The sequence below is a fragment of the Archocentrus centrarchus genome, chromosome 19 (assembly GCF_007364275.1).
Source record: "Archocentrus centrarchus isolate MPI-CPG fArcCen1 chromosome 19, fArcCen1, whole genome shotgun sequence".
In the NCBI taxonomy this organism is placed as follows: Eukaryota; Metazoa; Chordata; class Actinopteri; order Cichliformes; family Cichlidae; genus Archocentrus; species Archocentrus centrarchus.
Window position 1 is genome coordinate 29,777,338 of NC_044364.1, and position 25,520 is coordinate 29,802,857.

The 25,520-nt window shown below is 41.9% G+C and overlaps 1 protein-coding gene across 1 annotated transcript in view; it reads right to left on the minus strand.

The window, feature by feature from the left end:
* Positions 1 to 262: 262 nt before the first annotated feature.
* LOC115798223 (heparan sulfate glucosamine 3-O-sulfotransferase 3A1-like) overlaps positions 263 to 25,520 on the minus strand; it is a 32,817-nt gene continuing 7,559 nt past the window's right edge. Inside the window, exon 2 of the mRNA XM_030754984.1 lies at positions 263 to 1,192. Coding sequence (XP_030610844.1) covers positions 571 to 1,192 — 622 coding nt within the window. The 3' untranslated portion in view covers positions 263 to 570. The remainder of the gene's footprint in view (positions 1,193 to 25,520) is intronic.

The following is a 25,520-nucleotide window of genomic DNA, read 5'->3' on the forward strand; positions in this document are numbered from 1 at the left end:
GGTTATGACCAGTCTCTGGGCCTGCGTGATGGAGGGCTTAAATAACTCTTCCACTGCAGGCACACTGACACTCAGTGAAGTGATGTCCTTGCTTGGCAAACATACAAATTTGTGACTGACATCAGAAAATTTGTCTTTTTTGGTTGCTGTTACATGACTTTTGTGTAATCTCAAAGAACATACCATTAATTGCACTATGAATAAAATTACATAGTAAATAAATAAGAATTAATTGCTTTACCAAAAGGACTTTTTTTAATGTTATATAAGAAATATTTGTTTAATATAACTATTTTCATATACAAATTTCTTAATGAGCTAAATTAGATATGATATACAGGTATGTACGTGATTATCCATCACTTACTTTTTTTTCCAGTCATTTTTTTCACTTCTTTTAATATTATTATTTGTATCCAATGACATTCTAGTATGTCATTGGAGTATTATTCTAATTCTGACTTTATTCTCATAGCAATACAACTTTATTCCCAAAATCTTATATTTAATTTCAACGTGACCCCCCCATGCAGTCTTTCAGTTCTCAACTTCAAGGGGAAAAAAAAACACTCAGTCATCCCAACCAAAAAATCTTCCTGTCATCTGGTAGAACTTCATGTTGAAGGGTCTGTAGAAGTCTCGTAGTCTCTGCACCACCTCAGGGTCAATGTTTGGATGGGTGCGCCCTTTGGTTTTTCCAAGGCAGTGGGGCTTGCTGCTGCCTTCTGCTTTCTTCAGGCACGGGAATCCCTTGGTCTGGTTGAAATAAAAGTGTTTGTCTGTGATGATCCTCTTGAGCCCGAGAAAGTCCTGCACCCGGCCCAGCTCTCCAGCTGGGTCGCTGATCAAGCGCTCGCCGCTCACAAACAGGATCTGGTCCATGGGGAAGTACTGCAGCCAGTTGTCCAGGTGCTTGGCGTAGATGCCAATCTGGATGGCGCTCCATGAAGTGTCAATGAGGCCCGTAGTCCTGTTTTTGAAGGTGAGGCTCTCAAAGGAGGGAATATCGGGCTTCTTAGACAGTGTCTGTGTGTAGTCTGAGATAGCTCTAGTGACGGGGTCCCTCACTACGACGATCAGCTTGGTGTCCCGGGACATGGCGGAGATTCGGGCAGGAGCCTCTCTGGTCACGAAGTAGCTGGGAGTTTTCTCCATTGTGATTTGGCCTTCCAGGGTCTTGGGCATCAACTCTCTGAAAAGAGAAAATAGTGAGAGGAAAAAAAAGGAAGTGAAATATTTATTTGACCTGCACTCTTTACCGAAACCTACTAAGCAACTGTCACAGTTATACAACCTCTCTTACAACAATAAACATTAAAACTGGATGAACTTCGGCTAAGTCATCAAAAATACTGAATCCAATCAATCAAGAAAAACACTGGAAACAGTTTTCCTGCAGAAGTTTATTTATTTGATTTCTCTCATGCGTGACCAAATGTTGATTGGCAGTTTTGGCGCAGCTCCTCTTTCAGGAATGCCTCTGGATGTAAAGAGACGGTGGTGTGGTCATTAAAGAGGGGGCTCTCCCTTGGGTGCATTTGAAAGGGGGTATTTCCCCCTTTCATACAGAGCAAAAAGAAAAAAAAGAATGTCAAGCTCTATACCTCTACTATGGTAATGCCAGTGATAAAATATTGATACTCAAGGCCCCCCTCAGTATGATCACCTTCGTTTTGCAATGGATGACAAAGGGGCATCAGAAAAATCCATTCCAGCGGATGGTGAAACTCATTTCTCCTCACAAGCTGTACATGTGATTTAATATTATGTTGATATGCCACATAATTCCAGAAATTCCTCTGTAGGTCTAATAAATGGCTCAACACGAGCAATGTGAACACAGTGCTACATGTTTGCTAAATGTTTTCACCTCGTGAAATGAAATCCTAGTGATGAAAATATACTCACATTGGCAGCAATCACAAAGTTCAGCAAGAACAATCCCTGTGATTACAATATTTGGTTGTAGTTTTTCCTTTTTCACCTTTTTCTTTCATATCCCTCCACCTCCACCTCCACTCCTCTTCCTCCGTTCTCCTTCTGCCTAACCGCCTTCAGGACAGCGACCTTAAGCAAAGCGAGTAAAAGCAGCCTATGAATGATTAACGTGTCCTCTCTCTACCATTTAGAGTCTCTGCAGAATACAGCTTTAAAATTCACCAAAGTACAGAATGCAAGCGTCAATTATTCATCTGCTTGGCTGGTGCTGCGTAAAGCGAGGACTGCCACCAACTAAGTGGCCCGGGTTGTTCCCAGGGTAGATGAAGTTTGCCACCTGTGACAGAAGTACTAAGACCATCACAGAGGGTGGTCTTCAGAAATTTCTGAGGATCGCTCATTACCAGAGTCCGTTGTCTGTAAGGCCAATCCATCTGTAAACTCAATCAAAATGCAGCATCTGCCTGGCAGTAGGTGTTCTTTATTTCTTGATGTGACAGGCACCGTTTTTCATCCTTGCTACGAGGCTGGTATGCAATCATGCTCCGTTTAGCATACACAGTATAACACAGAGGGCCTGTTTGCTGAGACGGAGCGCACACAAACAGAGCGCACTTCTAAAAGACACTAGCTGTCATGACAAACATGGTGGCTGGTTTTGCTCAGGGCTGTTTGCAATTACTCTTTATAATGACAAACACAAGCTCCTCCTGATCTAATGGTGAGGTGACAGTGAGCAGATAACAGCTGCAGAAACTGAGGAATTGTCTGATCCGTTGCTGCCGTGGCCTAAAGATTCAGCTTTAGAGGAATTTGCGGTCTGCACAGGTGACGTACAGGAACACTGGAATTCATGTGTGCAAAATCAAACACCATGAGGATAATGGAAATAGTAGACTCTGAGAGCTCCACAATGTCCCACACAAGAGTGTGATCTGTGTAGTTTAGTGGGGTAAGGTTATCTCAACAACAACCACTGATTGTTTGTTTCATTAATCACACATTATGTCTTGAATCATCCAGTTACTCAAACTCCATCTACTGCATGTTTTGTTTTTGGCACTGAAGCTGTAACAACTGAAACCAACTTTCATGAAGAACACAGCACTGCTATGGAGTCAGGATCACTGAAACGAAAGCACACGAACGTCGCTGTCAGTTTTCCTTATGGTTGTTTCAGGTTTTAAAACAGCTGCTGGCTGATCTCAGTGGGTGAGGTGAAATGGATCTAACAGCTACAAGTCAATACCTTCAGGCCAATGTCAAAACACATCCAGTATCCTAAGTGAATCCTCTCTTTGAGGAATGATTCACGAGGTCAGCACAGTGGGGACAGGCAGGATGTGGTCGATAAGAGCAACAGCAACAACACAGGTGCACCGATGTCTCGACATCCTCCTGCAACACTGACCGTCAGCTGACCTCCGGAGTCCTCTCGGTATCTGCGACCTCTCCTACAGCTGTGTAAAGAGGATCCCGGACAAGGCTCCTTTCCTCTCGCATTAGCTCTGCCCTGTCGCACCAAGAGTCCAGAGCGAGGCAGTATAATAGTACTTTGAAACAAAATCAATGCCATCAGGGACTGCAAAGACTGCAGAGCTGACAAGTCACTGATGGAGAACATTGAGACTATTTATTGATAAAAGGGGAATTCCAGACGCCGGCATGCATGTAGACACCAGGAGCGTCTTCCTGCTTACATTGGGAACATGTTGATTTGGGAACCACCAGCCTTCCAAAGCCACCGTCACAGCTTCCCAGTGCAAAAGAGAACATTATTGTGCTATGAAAAAGAAATGAGTCTGTACTAAAGGAAGCATCCATATTTCATGGTGTGCGCTGAGCTGGTCCTGTGGTCGATGCACTAACAGCAGTGGTGTGGTGGTGCAAAGCCACTGGAGACAGTGGGTGGGGGGGGTTTCAGAGACAGTGAGGTGGGTATGGTGTAATGTAGACAACATGAACACAGCCATGTTTGGAAGTTAAAATATGGAAGTCATAAAGCAGTCATGTATTCAGGATTCATGTTCGTGCGAGAATGGTTGCAGTTCAGAATGTTGTCATAGTTGACCTGAAATTTAAGCATTTACTCAAATATTTCCCCAATTTAGCCCAAATTTTAACAATTTTCCAAGTTAACTCCTTTATTTGTCATGGGAACGTGTTCATGTGTGAAGCTAAAATGGAGCATAAGATGCATGCAGATCAGTACTAATGCAGGTGAGAGCTGACTTAAAATGCAAAGCTTTCAGTGCACCAGGTGATGTAGACTCCATTTCTGGGTACTGAAAGAGACTGTGTTTACAAGTGGCTGGAGTTCATTTTCATCACAGGGTGGCTGAGCCCAGCCTTAGGCATAGTGTGATGAGCGTGGATATCCAGAGGGAGTTTGGCATCGTGTCCTTCTTGTCAACTTCTCCTGTGGGTCTTCCAGGCACACGGACCCAGTCTAAACCCTGAACTCACTGAAAGGTTTATGCATCTTATGGCTTTGTGGGCATTACTGAGGAGAAGGACTGCTGCCACTGTGACCCAACTTTGGGTAAGCAGGAGACTGCAGTCAGATTTGTATTAAATAAAATGATGCAGCAGAACCAGTTTCTGTCACTTTCATTTAATCCAGTCCTCTTTTTTTACCCACAATGCAACCTGAACACTGACAGTTTGGTTGAAGGTGTGCTTAAAAATGTGTTTTCACCTGGTTTATCTTGGATTGGTTCAAAGACTTTGGACTTGTGATGACCTCCAAAGCAAAAAGTTACAAAAGGTCTAATCACTAATGTGACTAATGCACACCAAGGTAATATAAAGTAAAGAACTTTAATTCTCAACATTAAAGTTTTACTCGGGGAAATAAATATATTTTACAGTAAGTGAACTGTACTGGGATATTTTTTCCGGTCTACAGAAGAAGCACGCAGCGCTTTCTAATGAAACTTTACTGGCAGTGGTAGGTGATGTAACAGATGACAAACCATCCAAGTGCTTGAGATTTACTGCAGTTCCAGATTCTGCTTTGATGTCTTCATCGCGCTGCTAAAAAAACAACTCCCTGAGCACACTGACGCATGAAACACAGGCAGTAGGCTCTACTCGTGAAACAAGATGCAGACCCAAAACGAAATACGAAACAGAGCACATGAACCCAGGCTTCCCTTTAAATCAAATTCCCCATTTTGGCACATGTTTAAGTGCTGAAGAAAACCAAGAAAAAATACAAAAGATGACTAAGACGTTTAGAAGTTGACAAACAAACAGTTTGCACACATGACAGAACATGATACACGTTGTAAATGTACGTCATTCCTCTCATATGGAACTAACTAGCTGGAAAAAGATGCCAGGATTCTTTCAGGAAACTCTATTCCCTACTAAAATACCAAATCCAATGTACACAGCAACAGGCAGTACATCACTAAATGCGCCCTTTGTAAGCTTTCCTATAAAGTAACCACTTTGGAATGAAGAGCCTGACGCATCACTGCTTTCGTTTCCCTACTGAACAAATTACACTCGCAAACCAACTCAGCTCTGCCCTCATATCCAGGTTGTGACTCATATCTGTTAAATAAACGGTGAAAAAAGAGTCTGAATGTGCCATAAAGTCATATTTACTTTAAATCAGGTGCACACAAAATATGACAGCATGGCATATAAATTAGCCAGGTGCAAATACTAACCAGCTATCGGCTCCAAATGGGTGTTATCTTTGATCTTTAAGAAAGGGGTTTGGACTGGAGCCAAAGTCTAAAGAAAGACGAGAGCTGTAAAGAAATAAAGGCAAGTGGGCATGAGCACTGTCCACTTCTCCCCCAAAAGCCTCTGATTCATTTTTCCTCTTCCACCAGGGAGCACTGGCAGGCATAAATACACTCCCACAGTGTTCCCCGACCACTAACACCAGATAATAATCTTGTAATTGGCTCAATATTTCTGCTGTTTGCAGGCGACGCTAGGGCCAGTGCCGCTCTTGGTGGCTTGGACTCACCAGATAATTTCCAGGTCAGTGGATTCTAGCGGAGGTCAGGGATAAAGAAGGAGGAGGAAGAAGGGGGGTGATTTAGAGTAATGGTTGCTGTGCGGTGAAGAGAAGGCCCACTCCTCTGAGGCTGGAGCTTTTCTTCTGTGTCAGCCTTGTGCAGCAACACAGCCCTTTACCTGCCCTGTGGGCTGTAATTCTGGCAAGGCTGCCAACAGAAAGGCATCCAAGAGGAAACATATGAGCTGGGATGTTGGTGTGCTAACAGCCTGTGCAAATTTCTCTGGGATCCCATGGAAAATACAATGAATGGCAAAATGATGTTTGCTATAAACCCAAGCTCACCTCCCTTAGTGTCAATCACATTTTTAGGGGTTAGTAGTATGAAGAAAACTCTGTAAGGTCTATTAGCTGGGACTGAGCAAAGACTGTAAATAAAATATGGGAGTAACAAGATGATGTCACCTATTAACTTTAGCTAGCTTACTACTTACCTGCTAATTAGTGCTGACATACACATACTAGAATTTCACTACGAAACCCAACTACAGACTACTTGGACATGGTGTTAGTACGGATCACACAGCAGCCCATAGCATTTGTAGGACCTTCTGACCCAAACATGGTCAGAAGGTCCAGTTCAGTAAATCCACTATATAGATTATATAGCACCAAATCACAACTACGTTTGCCTCAAGGTGCTTTATATTGTGAGGTAAAGACCCTACAACAGGGATACTCAACTTGATCTAGCCGAGGGCCACATTTGGAAAATGAGAAGTGGCCGAGGGCCAGCCATTAAACTACATTCATATAAAATGAGCAAACTTTAAAAAAAGACTGATAGCTTGTGCTCATATTTTGACGCATTTTATTAGCTCCACTGCAATTCAGCAAGATATATTTTGAACCATCTTGAACAGCATAGCTGGAACGTTTCCTATTATGCAGGCAAATATTGGACAAATTCAAAAATGAAAATGATTATTAACAGTTCTTAGGCATAGAATGAACATATTTCAGCTCTTTTGGTGTGAAAGCTGTTTATAAAATATATTAAACACATAACTGCACAGTGCAAGCCACCAAATGTTGGAATAGTTCAGAAATACAATTTAAAAAAAAAAACTGCTTTACTATATTTCAGTTATTTTAAAGTTTGGAACAGACAGCACAGGTATGTAATCAGATGTTTATGTTTTAACCTCTTCATGCATCACATACTATTAGTTACTGACTACATGCTTAATGTGAGGTAACACATCTCATTTCCTTTGAGAGCTTACTGAAGTTTGGTTTCTGAGGTGCCGTTTACACGAGACCGTTTTCATTTTGAAACGGTGTCGTTTTGATGCGTTTCGCCCTTCTGTTTACACGACAACAGAGTGAAAACGATGTGTTTCAGAAACGGGGTCCAGAGTGGAGCGTTTCAGAAACGCACCGGCTTGCGTTTTCGTGTAAACACTTGAAACCGGGGTGATTTGAAAACGCTCGACTCGCACATGCGCACTATGGTTGCGACGGCCAGTTTTTCGCGCACGCGCAAACTGATAAACAGTACTCGCGGATTCACGAGTGCTTCTTATGCTTTTCTTGTGTTTTTACCGTTTTGTAATTCAGCGTTGTGTGCAGCAGCGATCCAACCTCATCATCTGTCCACACAAAACCTCTCACATTGGCCGTTTTGTAAGTAATGAACAGTTTGCCGCACTACCTACTGTGTCACTCCACGCATGCGCGTCTTGCATAAACAAACTTTGCAAAGAGAAAACCAACGCCAACTTGTGGCCTGGCATGAGAACTACATCGTTTTCATCGTTTCACATGTCCTCGTGTAAACGCGGATCATTTCTGAAACGCCATCGTGTAAACGAAAGGCTGAAACGCATCAAAACGACACCGTTTCCAGTGAAAACGGCTTCGTGTAAACGGCACCTGAGAGGTCAAGGCAATATGCAAGCACTGGTTGAGATGTGAGTCGGTGAGTCTATTGCGCTTTTTGTCCTTAATTAGATTCATCACTGAAAACCCCGACTCGCATATGTAAGTGGATCCGAACATTGTCAAAATGTATATAGCGAGTCTTTTAGAGTTCGGATACTGATGAACAGAGTGTGCCCAAAATTCACACAGTCTCTCCTCTCTGAACTTGGCTTTTAGGACATCATTAGCCTGCATCTGGACCAGTTCCAGCTGGAAAGCGCCCTCACTGATAGCAGGCACAGCGTTTTTTGCCTCTGCTGGGCAGCTCCCGGTGACAGCAACGGCGAACGGGTTGCGCACAAACAGTAGCAGTTGCTGTGGGATTTTGAAGTTGTGAAACCGCGATCTGAAGTTCTCTGACAGATTTTTTAACAGTGCTACCATTCGTGACAGCACAATCCCATTTGTAGGAACATCACGCAGGGTAGGGAAGTGAAGTTTTTTCCCCTCTATGTCCGTCACGAATACGCCCAAGGTTGTCTGAAAAGCGCTCACTTTTTCAAAGAGCTCTCCCACATTCGAATCCCCACCTTGGAGCTGCAGGTTAAGATGGTTCAAGTGATTAGTGATATCACACAGAAATGCAACCAGAGCCACAGATTCCTGATCTTGCATAAACTGAGAGAACTCATCTGCTTTCTTTGTTTTTTGACCGGAAAGAAATTCTGTGATTTCTTTGCGCAGTGCAAAGAAGCGCTGTAGGACTCGCCCCCTGCTCAGCCATCTGACATCATTGTGCTGTAGTAGGTCTGAATATTGAGCTTCTTGCTCCTGTAGTAGCATTTTGAAAAGCCGGTGCTGTAAACTTGAAGTTGAGCGAATGTGATTTACAATTTTGATCACTGTGTCCATCACTCCTTTCATTTCACCAGACAGTTTGGCACACAACACCGTCTGGTGAATGATGCAGTGTAGTGAACTAACTGTGGGGTGGTCCGCTATGAGACGTGATGCTAAGCCCCTCTCTCGTCCTATCATAGATGGCCCACCGTCAGTTACAAGGAGGTTGATTTTATCCAGCTCCAGAGAATTCTTATCAAAGAAACTTTTCATAGAATTGTACATGGCCTCACCTGTTGCATTGCTCTTGATGGGCAAAAGGCACAGCAGCTCCTCTTTGAAAAGCTCCCCGTTAAAATATCTCACAAACACGGACAGCTGTGCAGTGTCTGTTGCATCTGTAGACTCGTCCATAGCTATTGACATGTAATCCACACACTTCAGTTCAGCAAGTAAAGTAGAAAAACTGTCCTCATACAAAGTTTCTAGTCTCCGTGCCGCCGTTGAATCCGAAAGCTGAACCTGCTTCACGCGGTTAACGATGTCATCTTTGTGTTTGTCACCGGCAAACAACTCCTCCACGATTCCCAATGTGCACACTTTCACAAGCTCAGCGTCCACAAATGGCTTGCCCTTTTTAGCCAGCTCCCAGGTTACACGCAGTGAAGCAGCGGTGGCTTTTTCAGCAGCAGTAGTGGAAGTCGTCAAGATTGTTGATGTGGTAGCATAAGACAACTTTAAGGCCTCAGTCTTGTCTTTTCGTGCAATGCTACCAACCGGGAAAGCTGCACTGAAGCTAGCATGTTTTGACTCGTAATGCCGCTTAATGTTAGCAACTTTGCATACAACAACTGTCTTTTGGCAAATTAAACACAACGGTTTTGCGTTGGCATGAGGTGGCAAAATGAATGCAAAATCATCTGTCCATTTGTTATTAAACTGTCTGTTTTCAACGTCAACTTTTCTCCGCTTACTAACCTCACTCATTTTTTGCCAAGATATTCATTTAAGGACACGTCTTTTCCTCGCAGATCAGCAGTGATTCTTGACCTGCGCAAACTGTTCACTACCTTAAAGGCCCAAATCATTAGGACCTAAAGGGCCGTGTACAAACTAATGATTCTGTCTTACAGACAGTTCACTTTGTGAACACAAGGGGGAATTATTCAGCATTTGTTACACAATAAAAGGGAAAATTATTTTAATTTTGAGCAATTACAAGAAATGGCCGCGGGCCGGTCACCAGCCAATCACGGGCCGGATTTGGCCCGCGGGCCGTGAGATGAGTATGACTGCCCTACAATAATACAGAGAAAACCCAACAATCAGATGACCCGCTATGAGCAGCACTTGGCGACAGTAGGAAGGAAAACCAGGCTCAGGGAGGGGCAGCCATCTGATCTTTTTCATACTAAGCTGTTAATATCTTTACTTCTGTTCTAAATTTGGAAATTTTAACTATCATAGCTGGTAGCTAACTTGCTTCCAGTGGCTGTTCAAACATGTACAATTTTGGGCACTTGTGCATTTTAAGCAGTGAGTGATCCTTCCTACAAGACCCATTCAGGATTACTGACTGTTTTACACCCAGGTCCTAAAGGATCAACCTAACTGATACCTGCACTTACACTTTTAAGACTTCTCCTTCATCCATCATGGCCACACAGGAGCATTGTGAGTAGTGGTTCAGTTGTTAAGAGTTTTTGTGTGTGTGTGTGTGTGTGTGTGTGTGTGTGTGTGTGTGTGTGTGTGTGTGTGTGTGTGTGTGTGTGTGAGTGTTTCTGCTTTTGTGTTTCTCATGGACAAACACAGTTAAGGGCTTAATTCTCAAATGATTCATTCTGAAAGTTTAAGAATCAAGTTTGTCCTTCCATATTGAAACAATAAAGGCATCACATAAAGAGTAAGCCTCATGATCAAAACTATTTTAAATAATGAAGACGGTTACATTAGTTTCAGCTACAAACCTAATGAGGTCATGCTTTGTAAGAACACAGAATCTACATCTAAATTATCCAGTGAGCTTGTCTTGGAAATAAAAAGCAAAACCAAAGTGGTGCATGGGAACTGTACGAGGTAGGAAGCAATTCAGACAGACATACAGTTTCTAGATAAGAGAATGGTCTATTCTTGGAAAAAAATGGGAGAACATGGTCCACTATTCTCCACTGGGAAATGACAGGGTCGTGATAAAGAGCAAGTCGGAAAAGAAAGGACACTGGGGACATGTAAGATAACAATGTGGAAAGAAGAAAATCTAAACGAATTAACTAAAAATGGCAACTTTTTAATAACAGGAAATTTACTGTAAGCTTGGAGAGTAGTAGATGAAAAGGATATGAATGGGTTTCATGCAGTGTCTCTGTTGGGGAGATGAGCAGGAAATCAGAAGAAGAAGAAGAAGAAGAAACAGCCTTTATTGTCCCACAGAGGGGAAATTTGGGTGTAACAGCAGCCGCAGTTATTATAAATATAAATAAAAATATAATAATTCACACTATTAAGAAAAGAATATATATATATATATAAAATCAACAAACAAGATTAACCTTAATACTACTAATAATAATAACACTATATACAATGTACATGATGTGCCTGTGTGTTGAACCTTAACAGGCCGGACTATTTACAGTATATTATATATTATCCTACATTGTGTAGATTGAAATATGGAAATATTGTTTAATATCAAACAGTTTTTATTTTAAAAAGCTTGTTGTAAGAATAACGTGATTGTTTTTAAAAGTCAGATGGAAACTTGTGGAGAATAAAACTTTGAGCCCTTCCTGAGGCAGAGATGTGAGGGAAACCTTCAATCAAAGAACATCAGATTCACTGACTGAAGGCTGGTTCAAGCACTTCAACACGCTTCAGTCTCAAACACAGGCTGAAATATGCTGGCCTGTTTCCATCGCAATTCATATAATGTCAGGTTGAACTTGGAAAATTTTATACACACTTAAATATTAGAGACCTCATAAATAAAGAAAAAAGAAAAAAGTTATTACTGAGTGAACCTGATTATAAATAGATTACAAGAATAATATTGTATCATGCACTGTAGTAAAACCTTTTTTCTTTTTTCATATAATCTTGTATAAATAAATCTCTCCACTGGACACTCGCCCTGCTACTGAGCTGTGAGGTTTCCCTCCCTTTTTTTTTCTTTCCATACAACAACCACCATGCGATTTAGTGAAAAATTTATAGGCTCAGCTTTGCAATATGTTCTTATAAATTTGTCAGCAGTATTTTTAACAAAATCCTTTTTTTCGTTGGTGCTGAGTGTTCTCCAGTTTATTGCATATGGAGGAAAAAATAAGCTTCATCCTTATGGCAACTAGCTTGTGAATTATTGAACCGTTCTAACTGCGTTTGGAAGAGTTACTGAGGGAGGCAAAGAGGCTGCAGGACCTCTGCTGATGTTTGAAACCTTTCAGACATCAGCAGAGTCTCCGACGATGGAGAGTGATGAAGGAGAGAGCCAGAAGAGGATGAGGGAGCTCGAAAACAGAAAGAGACAAAGACCAAACCTAAGAGGGGCTAAACTGACTGCTCAAAATTTTCATCCCAGATTAATAAATAAAGGCCGAAACATGGCTACAAAACAACGGTTCAACTTTACACAAAAGCTCTCATATAGCATGTAAAAAAGATCTGTCACTCATCGAATTAAAAATTATGCAAATATAGCTATTTTCTCTTTATAATCTTTACAAGACTAAGACAAACCTGAGCACTGCTTAACGGTAACATTATTGGTGGAGTTTAAGAAATCTCTGCACGGTTCGAGCCAGCCCGTCCCCCTGGCATCAAACTCTGACAGTTTGTCAAAGCCATCAGGCAGATGCGCACAAAGCATCCTCCGGCGTCAGCGCCATGACGCACTGAGTAACGGCCACTCTCAGACGGGGTGGCTGTAGCTCAGTAGGTAGAGCAGGTCACCTACTGATCGGAAAGTCAGCGGTTCAATTTCTGGCCACTCCAGGCTGCATGCCAATGTATCCTTGGGCAAGATACTTAACCCCAAGTTGCTCTCTGACGCAACCGTCGGCGTGTGAATGTTAGATAATTAAAGCACTTATCTTAGTTAATCATGGAAGTGCTTGTATGAATGGGTGTGCATGGGTAAATGTGTTGTATCAGCGCTTTGAGTGCTCAGACTGAGTAGAAAAGCACTATATAAGAACCAGTCCATTTACTGCCAAGTTGTCACATGGAAGCTTGTAAAAGACCCCTGATGTCACATATAAACACATGTAGGGTTGATGCTGTATATTTTAGCCCAACCTAAAACATTTTTCCTAAACCTAAACAAGTCGTTTTTTGGTGTGTAAAAGCCTAAAAGCTTGTGTCTGAAGTAGCTGGGGGATGTGGAACCAATTCTGATTATTGCCTTGAGAGCCTGAAAAACCAACACAAAGTGAGAGCAGCCAGCTTAATTTTGCATTTAGTGATTCATGTTCCATTAAACCAAATTGCTGTAGAACCTAACCACTAAATACAGCCCAAGGAGTCGCTCTATACTGTATATAATGTCATCACACGGGGTGTACGTAGCTTTGATTCTGCGGCAGCACTTTTTCATATTTCTCTGACCTACTTGTTGGAAGTTACACGGAGTTTAAAACAGAGTGTGTGGAGATGACACTTCAGTGGGATCAGCGCTGGCAAAAGCTCACAGTTATTCTTCATTCTGCTAAGTCAGTTTTTAGGGCCTCAGCAGCTCGTGGGAGATAAGACACCTAAACTTGGGTTTAATACCAAAGCTCATTTTCAAGGTATTATGTTTTTGAATGTTCACTCTACACCAAAGGTGGCTTCATTAGGAAATTTCACGTGGTCTTTCTATAGCCCTCCTTATCCCTTCTCCATGGTCTCTAATATTGAAATAATCTGGGGAAAGAAAAACTACTTGCATCCAACAGAACTCATTTCAGTGGATATTTAAATTCTACATCTAAGCCTGATTTGAATACAAAAAAGCCCTGTGTCAAATTCATGAGCACAAAATTAAATGTGAATTTGTTCAGAGCCAAATGGAAGGCTTTAAGGGGCCTACTCTGTGATAATTACCCATGACAAAAGGCTAGGGCTTTTGTCTTTGGGACCATTGCCATGGTGATTTTCAAGCTTCTGAACCATTCAATATAAACATTTCAGGCTGCTGAATATGCCACATAGACTGTCACTAAAAAGATAGCTGCCACATCTCTGCTGGCAGAGATCCTGCCTGCATGCCTCCACTGCTGCTGCTGCTGCTGAAGGAATCATTTCAAATATTAAGACAGGAAAAAGAAATGAAAGCTTGTGAGCTGAAACTACGAAGTCTAAATTCTGATAGCTAAAGATCCTCCTGTGAACACAGCTGCAGATACGATGGGCTGGCAAAAAGACAATCCTTACTTCTTTCTGTTTACGCAGGCAGATACACTGACACTAAACACAAAAACATTTTACACCTTCTCTTTTTAATCCCCAATTTTAAAAAAATGTGTGTCTTCAATTCAGGAACAGCTCTACGAAGACATTTTCTCTAACACTCGGGAAAAAAAAGATTTTGTCTGTTATTCCTTTCTGCCATGGCCCTTCCTTTATCAGCTTATTAATCACAGCCTTGTAAAATCAATGATGGGGTCATTATAGTTACCAGTGTAAGGAAATATGATACTGCTTAAGAAGATGTTTCACACATTAGAACAGCACTTGGTCATCAAACTGATGAATGTGTTTCCCAAAGAACTGGATTCTATTTGTGGCAGATGCAGCAGTGCATGCACGTGTGAAAGAACTGATGCTTTCTTAAATTAATTATTAAATAATACTATTTATAAGGAACATTTTAATGCCGAGCACTTTGTGACAAATTAAAAAACTGAGTGAAATATTCAGGTGCCTCTCCAGTGAGTGTCTCGTTTAACAGACAGTCTCCACCTCTGTCCTCTTAGCCTGCAGTGGACAATCATTGTCAAGTGCACCCCCCATGAGGAAGCACCTGGTGACAGTGGGAAGGAAAAACTCCCTTTAACAGGAAGAAACCTCCAGCAGAGCCAGGCTCAGGGAGGGGGGGTCATCTGCTGAGGGGGGAGAGAGAGAGATTAATAATAACTGATGATTAAATACAGAGTGGAGTATGAACAGAGTGAAAAAGGTGAATAAAAGGTCACATCTGACCTTTGACCTCTCCTTCAAGGGCAATAGATTGATCTGAAGGTCAAAATGGTGATAATGCTATATGGAGCTATTTATTAAAACTTGACTAAAAACTTTTTTCACTTGATATTTATTATTTAAACAAATTTTACTAAACACTGAAATGAATGCTACACATGCACCATATCCACATAAACAGAAAATAATGATACTCATTATACAAATGCTTCTTGTTATTTATGAGTCCTTATGAAGATATTATGAGTTTATGTCTACGCTCTGACTGCTGCGATCAGCTGGTTGCTGCTACCTGCTGAACACTGATGCTATTGTTTGCTTACTAACAAATAGTATGGCCTCCACTAGAAAATGTTCTTTTGCACTGATACAACAATTTCATAGTCATGAAGAGTACATATGATATTCGTATGTTATAATTACCATTATTTTTGTGAGTGTGTCTCTAGCACTGCTCTGGTAAGTTTTGCTAACTTAAATAGGTGGTTGGGGCATCGATAAACTGGAGCTGATTTCAAACTCTGGCAGTTGGACAATTAAAACTTCTGAGCTCCTTTCAATCCTTTTAAGTTTTGCTCTGCATCTGTTTGCCATTATACTGTAATAGACAGAGTAGTATGTCTTGATATGGCTTGTGTTTCACCAGAACAGTCCACTAACACCCAGCGGGGATCTTGTGTAAAAATGATTAGTGTCATGGTTTCGTATAGAGCCGTGCGGCTGTTTATCATTCAAATTTAAGGACACATCTGCCAGCATAACAATGCAGTTATCTCTCATCAGTTACCAGCTTTCCTGCTCTGTGGCTCTGAGCCCAGAGCTCTTTGGTTACTGTTGGAGATGTAGAGGTTTAGTAGTAAAATAGCTGTGCAGATTTCTAACTAGAATAAATGCTGCATTATTTAGGTTGGACCTTCAGCCACAGATGAATACACAGTTAGTTCTCGAGCCCTCGTGGCAGTAGTATAAGAGGGTTTGATTTAAAAATAAATTGACTTGTTCATTATTATGAAAGAGTATGTCAGTTAGTGGAGCTCAGGTCTTTTTTATCAGTTTTTGGATCGAGCGTTAAAATTAGAAGGCCTGAGCGACACAGACGAGACTTCGACTTCAGGGAAAAACCCCACAAAAATATGGAGATTCAATCAAGGGGCAGAAGAAAGGGAAGAAATGAGGAAAAGCTGGGTGTGGTGATGACAGCATGTGTGCGGTCGCTCCTGCATTAGACGGTTTGTCCGCTCACTTTAACCACACAAGATGAAAAGCTCGTGAAGATGTCACGTGCATCCTGAAAACTCTTCAGAGCGTCTGCTTTAATCTTTAACAGCATTTTCATCTCATACCCGCAGCACAGGTAAGCAAATCAGTGCATGATAATAATACAGTTTCATAACTGCACTCAGAATCATACTGTACCACGTGCACAATAAAGGAACTTGACAGGTTGAAAACCCAAGTCTTGAGTCTTGTTGGCACACTTCTGAGAACTCTGACTGTAAACCGCCTGGGATTTTCTAAAATAGAACAACTTCTGAAAAGGAGTCATTGTTCTGTTCAAACGCAGGCATATAGAGAAGCCAAAATTAGTCAGGTAGAATCTCAGCCAGCAGAGCTGGAGTAGACAAGCTGGCAGATTGTTTCGCTGTGAACTCAGAACATCATTGTAGTTTGCTCTCAGACATTGTGGACTACCTCGCAGCAGAGCGCCGGTGTCGGTTTCAGCTGCCATCGTGCAGACTGCCTTACAGTTTTCTTACAGTGCTTTGTCTCAGGACCTATTCACAGAAGGGGCCAAAAGGCAGTAAAACATAATTTCCATATGAAATTTGATAGTTTGAACATAATGAAACACAAATATTTGAGAGTTCACTTTGAAAAGCTTTAGAAGCACATGGAATCTAAGCTTAGCTAAATTAACAAAAAGTTAACAAGATAGCAAAACAGAGCTGCACAAAAGCAATACTTCCAAAATGTCCGAGCTCAAGTTTCTGTTTAGCCTGAGTCAAAAAGGAACGGCAGATAGACAGTGTGAGATACTGGAGAGGGAAGTGCAGAGAAGGCTCGGGATAAGAGTCAAGTGTCAGGCGGACAGCAGTATCGGGGGGGTGTAAAAGTGATTACACTGTCTCTGTGCTCTCTTCCTCCCCGTCTCCTCTTCCTATTTCATCTTCTCCCTCCTCCCCCCTTCTTCCTGCCTGCATCCTTCTACTCCCAGGCTTGGAATACAAAGCGCCTGGCACATCACATCGCTCTCCTCACCGCTCTGCCAAACCACAAGGAGAGCGCACCAGCATGGCTCGCACCCTCTGTGTTGTACTGCCACCACAGAAGAAGCAGAGGGCCAGAGATTAGCATACATGAGTGCGCTCCCTCATCACTTCTTTTGACATGAACATGCTCACACAATCTCCTCCATTTTTCCCCTTAATTTTAGCGCCAAGGAGACACAGACAGTGGCAGATGAAGGCTGTGTTCCCTCACTCACATCTAGGAGCTTTTAAATATTTGATGCATTTTTTTAAATTCTTCCCCTTAAACACCCAGGAGAATAAATAATGAGCTTGGTAATAACAAGTTACCAAAATGATTTATGCTCAGCGGGAGTGAGAATGAATGCAGTTCAGGAAGGCAGGCAGGGAGGAGCCAGGGTTAAAGCCACGGTCGAATGCGTGATTTCCATTTTGCATCCCTTGCGTTATCCATTAAATAAATAGACTGGAGAAAATGGAACTTCACGCCGCTTGTTTCTCTTGAGGCAGCAGTGCCGTGCATAACGAACAGGTGATGCTGAGATGCGTGAGGCCAGTGTGCTATCAGCAACAGTTGCACACGCTGATGGTGATTGTGAGACGTGCCAGTGAGGTGGGGCGGGATGGAGAACAGGTTGTCGCTGAAAGAAAAGGTGAAAAATGACCCACTGTGGAATGTCACAGGAGCTAAAACGACACAGAATGGCTAAAGTGGAGCCAGCGGTTGCCTGGGGCTGGGCTGTGACCCAGAATTCAACAGGCCCCCAGTGAGAAACCGGGAGGCTCCATCGCGCTGAGCTAAACTGGCCGTGTAACATGAAAACACCTCCTCTTTTCCCCTGGACTGCCGAGAGGTAACCCCATCTGGGAAGCTGAGTCGAGGGTACAGGATAATATGAAGTGTAACAGAGAACTGAGGAGATGCTGACAATGTGCTAATGTTTTAGCCTGTCAGCTCTCTGTGAGCAAAGACGGATGGTTTTAGAAATAGAATGTAATTACAGGGCAGAACCTCGTTGTCGGGTTAGAACAATGTCGAGACTGTAATGGAGATTTCTTTTTCTCCCTGCTGAAAAAGGCCGTCGGTCGGTTGAAAGATTTTGAGCACAGAGACAAAAACAGCTTGAATCATGTACCTTTTTCAAATTAGATCCCCAAGAGCGCTCAGTAACGTGCACATTTTACATACCAAAAAGTAAAAGGTGAATATTGTTAAACCATCTGATCCCTCCCACGCTTAATCTAGGTGTGCAGACGAACCAATAAGAGCTGCTGGTGCAGCAGCGAGGTTGATTCCTCACTGTGAGTACAGACAAGAACACAGGAGAGACAATATGTTACTGTTCCAGCCTTTGGTGCAGTTCTCTCACTGGTGAATATTTAGGGTTTGCATTATGGTTCGAGCACACAGCAGTGACCACATTCACACGGCTAAACTCTGGACACACACCACGAGCTTGACATCCATGACAACAACAGACCAAAGGTAATCTGGGTACTTGTTTCTGAAAATGGTCCTGGTAGCACAAAATGCTAATGTTAGCACATTGGTGGACTGCTCTTTAGTATTTTGAGATGAACCATTACTTCAGTAATGACTTGAATATTAAAAGTTAATTGAATCATTAACATTAATATTAAACATTAATACTTAATAATAATCTCTAAATTCAAGATTAAATTATCTAGCCATGGGAATATTACACTATTAAGAAATTCCACATACAGTTTTCCAGGTTTTTTTGTACTTACACTTCCTTAAGGAGTCGGCCTAATTAGAGCAGAGGGGAAGAAGAGAGTGAACCCAATATGTAAGTGCATAACACTAAAAATGATATTGTTATTCATTAGGCAAATAAACTGAACTCGTGGTTTTAGATCCAAATCTGAGCCGGCACCCTGGACTTCTCTAAGAAATCAGAAATTAATAAAGCATAACATTCAACCACTAAAACACATTTGTCTGTTAAGTGATGCCTAACTGTAAAATCTTAATCAAAAAATAATAGTGAGCTTTACTATTTGTCCCGCTTTTTTGTAAAAGAGTAAATTAGAAAATTCATGGATAACAATTATTGTAATTTAGTATTAAAAATATCATTTTGACTAAAGAGCTTGCACATATCATTACAGAAACTGTTACTTTAGGGCAGCTGTGGCTGTTCTGTTTAAATGCTTAAGCCTTGGAGCTGACCTGGAAGCCCGAGGCTCTCACACTCGAACGCTGCAGGTTAACAGTCACCTCCATGAGGGATGCTGCAGTGCCCATGTAGGCAGTTACCATCATGTTACCATGGAGATGGTAAATGAGGTGTTTAAGGGGGCGGAGACACAAGCTTGATGATTCATATTATCAATCAGGTTATTTTTCAATACTTCACATTGATGTAATCGTCCTAAAAACACATTAACATTGAGGGAGTACTCCGCAGAGAGATAATGGCTGGATATTTGCAGCGTTATTGAGTCAAACTCTGCCAGCCTTGAATGACTGATGCGGCTTACATGCAGACGGGGCTGTGCCGTGAATAAATACAGTCTGTTCACAGCACAATTAGAAAATAAATAAATAGAATGTAAGACAATAACGAGGAGGGGCTGGGTGTGCACGATCATTCGAGAGCATGCATTCACACAGAAAAGAAGCAAACCAAAACTAAATGCACGTTAATGCGATTCATATTCATGACAGTTGAATGGGGGTTATTAAGAAGCCCTTTGAATCACATTTGCATTTACATTACGGGCCTGTAGTGAACCTACGGAATAAATGATGGCATAAATAAAATGTGTTGCAAACAGCTAGCATGGGTTTAATACAGGACTTTATGAGAGTGAATGTTTCAGTAAATACTTGTGTATCTGTATGTAAAACTGTATCAAATCCACTATAAGACAGCAGAGCACTGACAGCTAGTGTTCAACAGCGGTCCGACTGTAATTTACAACAAATGCCTCGCAGTAAAAAATGTTACTGTAAGCACGTGAGCTTTAATACTGTCTGTTAGGTTGTCATTATGCTGCTATTTTAGCGTTCTTACTACAAACGCTACAAAAACGTATCACTTTATTTATTGCCCTGTACCCCAAATTAATTTTCTTGTCTTTCATGAACGATAACAAGATATCAGCTTTGTAGCAATCCCCCCCCATCCTCTGAAAGTAACGATTAAAAAAAAGAGCATTCCCACGAGTCTACATGCTTGTTTTATATTGTAGCTCATTGTTAGTATCTTCCACAAAAGCACCATCATTTGCAGTGTTTAACCATATTCACAAAGAACTGCACCACATGTCCTGCATCCACACAGCAATTTGTTACAGTGTAAATTTATTTTAAGTTTGTCCGTCGTGTATGTTGAGTGCAAACACATGTTTGTGAAAGTATGCCTTCTCCAGTGCGTCTGTCTGCAAGTGCATTTTCCACATTCAGCTAGAGACTCAAAGATCTCTTCCAAAGACCCATTTTTGCTACAATGTGCATTCAGGAGTTCAGTGGGGAGAGCTAGAATCCCACATTGGCACTCGACTGCCTGAAGTAAAGCTTTATGGGTGAGGGGGAAAACCCTCTAGCTGGATTTACGCCTTGCCAGAGCCGACCCTGTTTTAAAGCTAGTTGGATGCAAGAAAGAGAAAAAAAAAAACACAGGAGCAAGAACAGGGTGGTGAAAAAGAATATTCACTGCTGCTGGGCTGAGTGGAAAATAATATGATGTAATAAATGGGATGTCAGAAACAGACCTGCCCACGACAGCCACTGAGTCTGTGCATGCATATGTGCAGTGTGTGTGTGTGTGTGTGTGTTTAGGCCTCTCCATTAGTGCTTGCGTAACATTTGGTGGGGCTAAAAAAGCCCAGAATCATCAATGAGGACTGAGGCGATAGTGGGGTGAACCGTTCACAATATGGGCCTAATTACACTGTTGTCTCAGAAGAGCCATAAATCAATAACAGCGGTGAATCAAGAAAATCAATGCAGATGCATCTCAACGAGAAGCTTGTTGAAGATTCTGGAGCAGACACATATGGGCTCCTGTGAGGGAACCAAAGCTCAGCTGGGTGTGAAACGTATGTTGAATTACAGTATGATGATTAAAATCGAATTGAATGTGCAGCTCCAGCATCAGGATTTAAAACGGCACAGCAACATTTCATCGTGAGTACAGATTTATTTTTCCCCTCTGTTTATTGTGATAAGGGGTTGTTATTTATAACTCTTGTATGCGGGTCGAGGCAGACGGAGTCAGTGTGAAGAAAAGCATGTGTAGGGTAACATGTAAACTGGCAGGGCCCCTGAACTCTCATTTGTGTTAATCAAACGTCTCTAAATTGTTTGTATAATGAAATTATGGCTGTCAGGGAGGCCTGGGGGACATCAATTAAGCAGATAAGCAAAATGAAAATAAATCACTTTTTTATCAAATGTGCAGCCGCCTGCTTGTGTGTCCGGTAAACACAGGAAAAACAGGAAGTGATTTTGTTCAGTGATTTGAGGGCCCATAAATCCCAGTGACAAGCAGCGCTGCCTCTTTGTTTATAGAGCTCAGGGAAATGCATTACTTCCTTTTCAGAGCAAACTACAGACAGAATTATGTATTTTTGTTTTCTTTTGCAATAGTGGCCGTTCATTTTGCACCTGATTTTAGTCACTGGTCTTTTTTCATTCAACAAAAATTGAAGACATTGTAGCTGGTGAGCTCACTAAGGTCCCCAGCTCTGCTGTTTAGAAGAGAATGGACCCCTATACACTAAACCGGGGAACACAGTATGTTATGCTGCCTGCTAGCGAGTGTGCATCACGTGTGCTAAATCCATGCGCGTTCTACCCAGGCAGCGCCCTTGCCTAAACACCCAGAGTATTTCCTGTAGTGTGAATGCCTGTGAAGTAGACCCCTGCTGCACGCTACATGTGAGAAAGCAAAGATATATATCTGCTTTAAAACCGTCTGAAGATCATGTGTGAAGCTTAATAGTTTATGCAAAAACATCATGTTAACTTTACATTCTGCATTAATGATGCATTCAGATTAGTCAGCTCTGTATATTATTTATCAGTTCCATGTATACTGTTTTAACACTGTAAAAAATTGTAATATTGCTTCTCATCCTAGATTTTCAATATGTTTTTCCTCATTTTTTATTAATGATTTTAGCACTGTACTGCCACTATAAATAAAGGCCTTTACCGAGGCTTAACTCAAGAAGGAGTGTTTCTTTATTTGACTGGCCCTGCAGAACAAAAGTAAAATTAAAAAGAGGTGAAGGATGTAATACAGCACAACTATAAATGCAAATATAAGGGGAGATGTGTGACTGTCACTTGGGAGAGCCACAATAAGAAAAGACAGTGCAGTTAATGGATGTGATCACAGGTTCCTGGTGAATAATGCAGCCTTGCTAATTGGCTGGATTAATAATTGATGGTAGCCTGTTTGAGGTGCAGCAGTGAGAGTTGCAGTGGATAAAGAACAACTACCATCCCATTAGAGAAGATGCTCAATGGTATATCTCATACATCTGTCTGTGCTGGTGGCTTCCTCCTCCTATTGATGCTACGACTGTATGGGAGGATGTGTCTATGTGAGACGAAGATGTCAGGATAAACAATCACGCTGACAACATAATGATATAATGAGCCCCAGCCCCACCACATGTTTGACGGTTAAAATGACTTGGGCTCATGACAAGTCCCACAGGCTCTGCAATGTTGTTACACCCTTAGTCCAAACTGACCGCGGCTGACCGGCTCCAACCAGCTGCGTAAATAAAAATGACTGCAATAATGCAGAAACGAAACATAAGCTATTGATTTAACACGGTCAGTTTTTACAAATGCTTAACATTGTATCTGGAGCTTGGTGACCCCCCACCCCCCCCCCCCCCCCCCCCCCCCCCCCCCCACACACACACACACATGCACACAGACACACACACACACAATAAGTGACAGGGACTAATGCTCTTCAGAGACGTAGTGAACACAAGAAATAGGTCTAGGAAAAGAATGGGACATAGGAGGGTAAGAAAAATAGATTTTACTGTTAACGTGATATATCTGCTGTTCTCAAGCTATCCAGTTTCTAGAGAATGCATAAAACCAGCCCATAAAGAAGTCTTGTCTTTCTGCCTCTATGGATCAACACCTTCAAAGTACTGTTGTGCTCCTGCAGGAAATAATAGGATCAATATCTCAGTGTGCATTCAAAAGATTTTTGACAACTCAGAAACCTTTGGTGCACAGTTCAATGGGGGGAGACACGAGAGAAAAGAAAAACAATGCACTGATTTGATCACAAAAGAATATAAAAGACTACAACTTTTGTTTATCCAATGACAAGCAGAAAGGCACAACATGCAGCCGAGAATTTGGAAATGTGGCCTTGTGCTGTGGTTTGAGCTTCACCGTCTCATGTTTGCCTGTTAAATGTTGTGTTAGCCAAAACAGGAAAAAAGCAGCTAGCCTGGCTCTGCTGAAATGTCACTGCAATGAATATCAGTAATTATCATGGGATATCGTGTTTGTTTAATCTGCACAAATGATCAGACATAAGGAAGAAACTATTTTAAACTATTTTAAACAGCTACAAATCCAAACATGAGTTTTCTCAGATTCACTTCACAGTATTACAGAAGTAACCCATAGACTGTATATAAAAGACAGACACAGCCATCTTGATGTCACCTAGTGATTTATGGATTGCACTTTTGAAGCCTTGAGTCTGGTATTTTGGCCATCACCTGGTTGTTGTTGTTTCTGGTGCTTGTTCTGGACAAGAGGGTGGCGAGTGCTAAATGATCAGCTGAGGCTATCTAAGCTTGATTAGCAGGAGGCATCCATAAACTGCAGTTTTTTTACACTTCTGTATCTCTTCATTCTTCTTCTGCATCCCTTCATCCATTCCAGTAGTCTTGTTAGAGATGCCCAGCTTCTCCTAGAGTTTCCATGTTCCTCACCGTGTTTCATCTCTAAATTATTGTCCACAACTGAGGAAATCATTTTTCTGCTTCTCTAATTAACATGCAAATCCTCATTTTTAGGAGAGTCTCTTTCTTCTTTTTTGTTTTTGGAACTCCAGAGCACTGAGAATGTTCCTTCCTGCTTCTATTAGCCGGACATGTTTCTTTGACAGCAATCTCCCTCCTGTCTAATGTACAGTCAGACCTAGTTACAGTAGCAATTACTACTGTTCAGGTTAAGATTAATTGAATTACTGTGTGGCTTCTCTGCACTCCCCTGTGGGCACATCAATCACGCGCTCTATGCTACACGGGCCCTTTATCACCCTCTTCCATCTTTATGTAAAAAGACGCGGGTTGTGCTGTTGCACTCCATCTATCAATAAACGAGTGCTGGCTGGCAAACTCATTTTCTAACACATTCCTCTCCTTAATCAAGCTGCCAGACGTCGGGGTGATGGTTAGTAAAAGCTGGGTGCCATCTTTTCTCTAAGTGAATGAAATTAAAAACAGTATACTTGTGACCATAATGACTCTCGTTTGACTTGAGATTTTAACCTGTGGACTGTATGAGGCCATAGAACATGTGATACATTTTATTTGATCATTTGTGAAGGGAAATCCTGCTGTATTACATAATGAATGGCTCTTTTGTGCCACACAACCTTTTAAAATTGAAACACAATAGACTTCATGTAACGCATTTGTTTGAACAGCTGGATTCCTACTTGAGGAGCCAGGTATCCTTCTCAGAAACCACACGTGCAGCGGATCTGCGGTGCTTCTGTCTGAATAAAGTACCGCTCAAGTCAGATTATATGCCAGTCTGTCATTCTCTCTCCATTCAGCACCTCTATTATTAGCTATTTTAAAAATTGTGCAAGATTTCTGGTCATGGTCTATAGTACTGCCAAACCCTAATCTTCTGCATGTTTTATTTCACTCATCGCTACCATACAACTCTGTTCAACATCTCGCAGGAATGTACAGGAGACACTGGCTGCAGAAGTGCTGAAAGTTTGAAAACAACACCCGAAGTAAATGATGTGTTGGCATCTCGGCTGGCCGTGCCAAAAAAATGCCAATCCCTCATTTTAGACAACTCAAACAACCAGACAAGCACACATGTGCACATTAAGTACACTGACAGCATAATTCAATGTTCTGCATGGAGGCAGAGGTTGGGCAGTCAAACTAAAGTCGTGCCGGAGGTGCCGTCTGGCAGAGTCCCTGCATGTCTGCGGGGCGGACTCTGCCAAGGCGACTGGCACTGACCAAGCCCCCGATGGAGAGGGGGAAAAGGTTGTTTGGTGCCATCCTATCACCACACAAGCAGCTGCAGATAGCACACATGGCAAGTGTGACAAAGTCCATGCCTTTAAGCACAGAGGCAGAAAGGGGAAACGATGTGAGCCAGTAAGCTTAAAATAAGACACTTGAAAAGACAAAAGGGTTTTCCT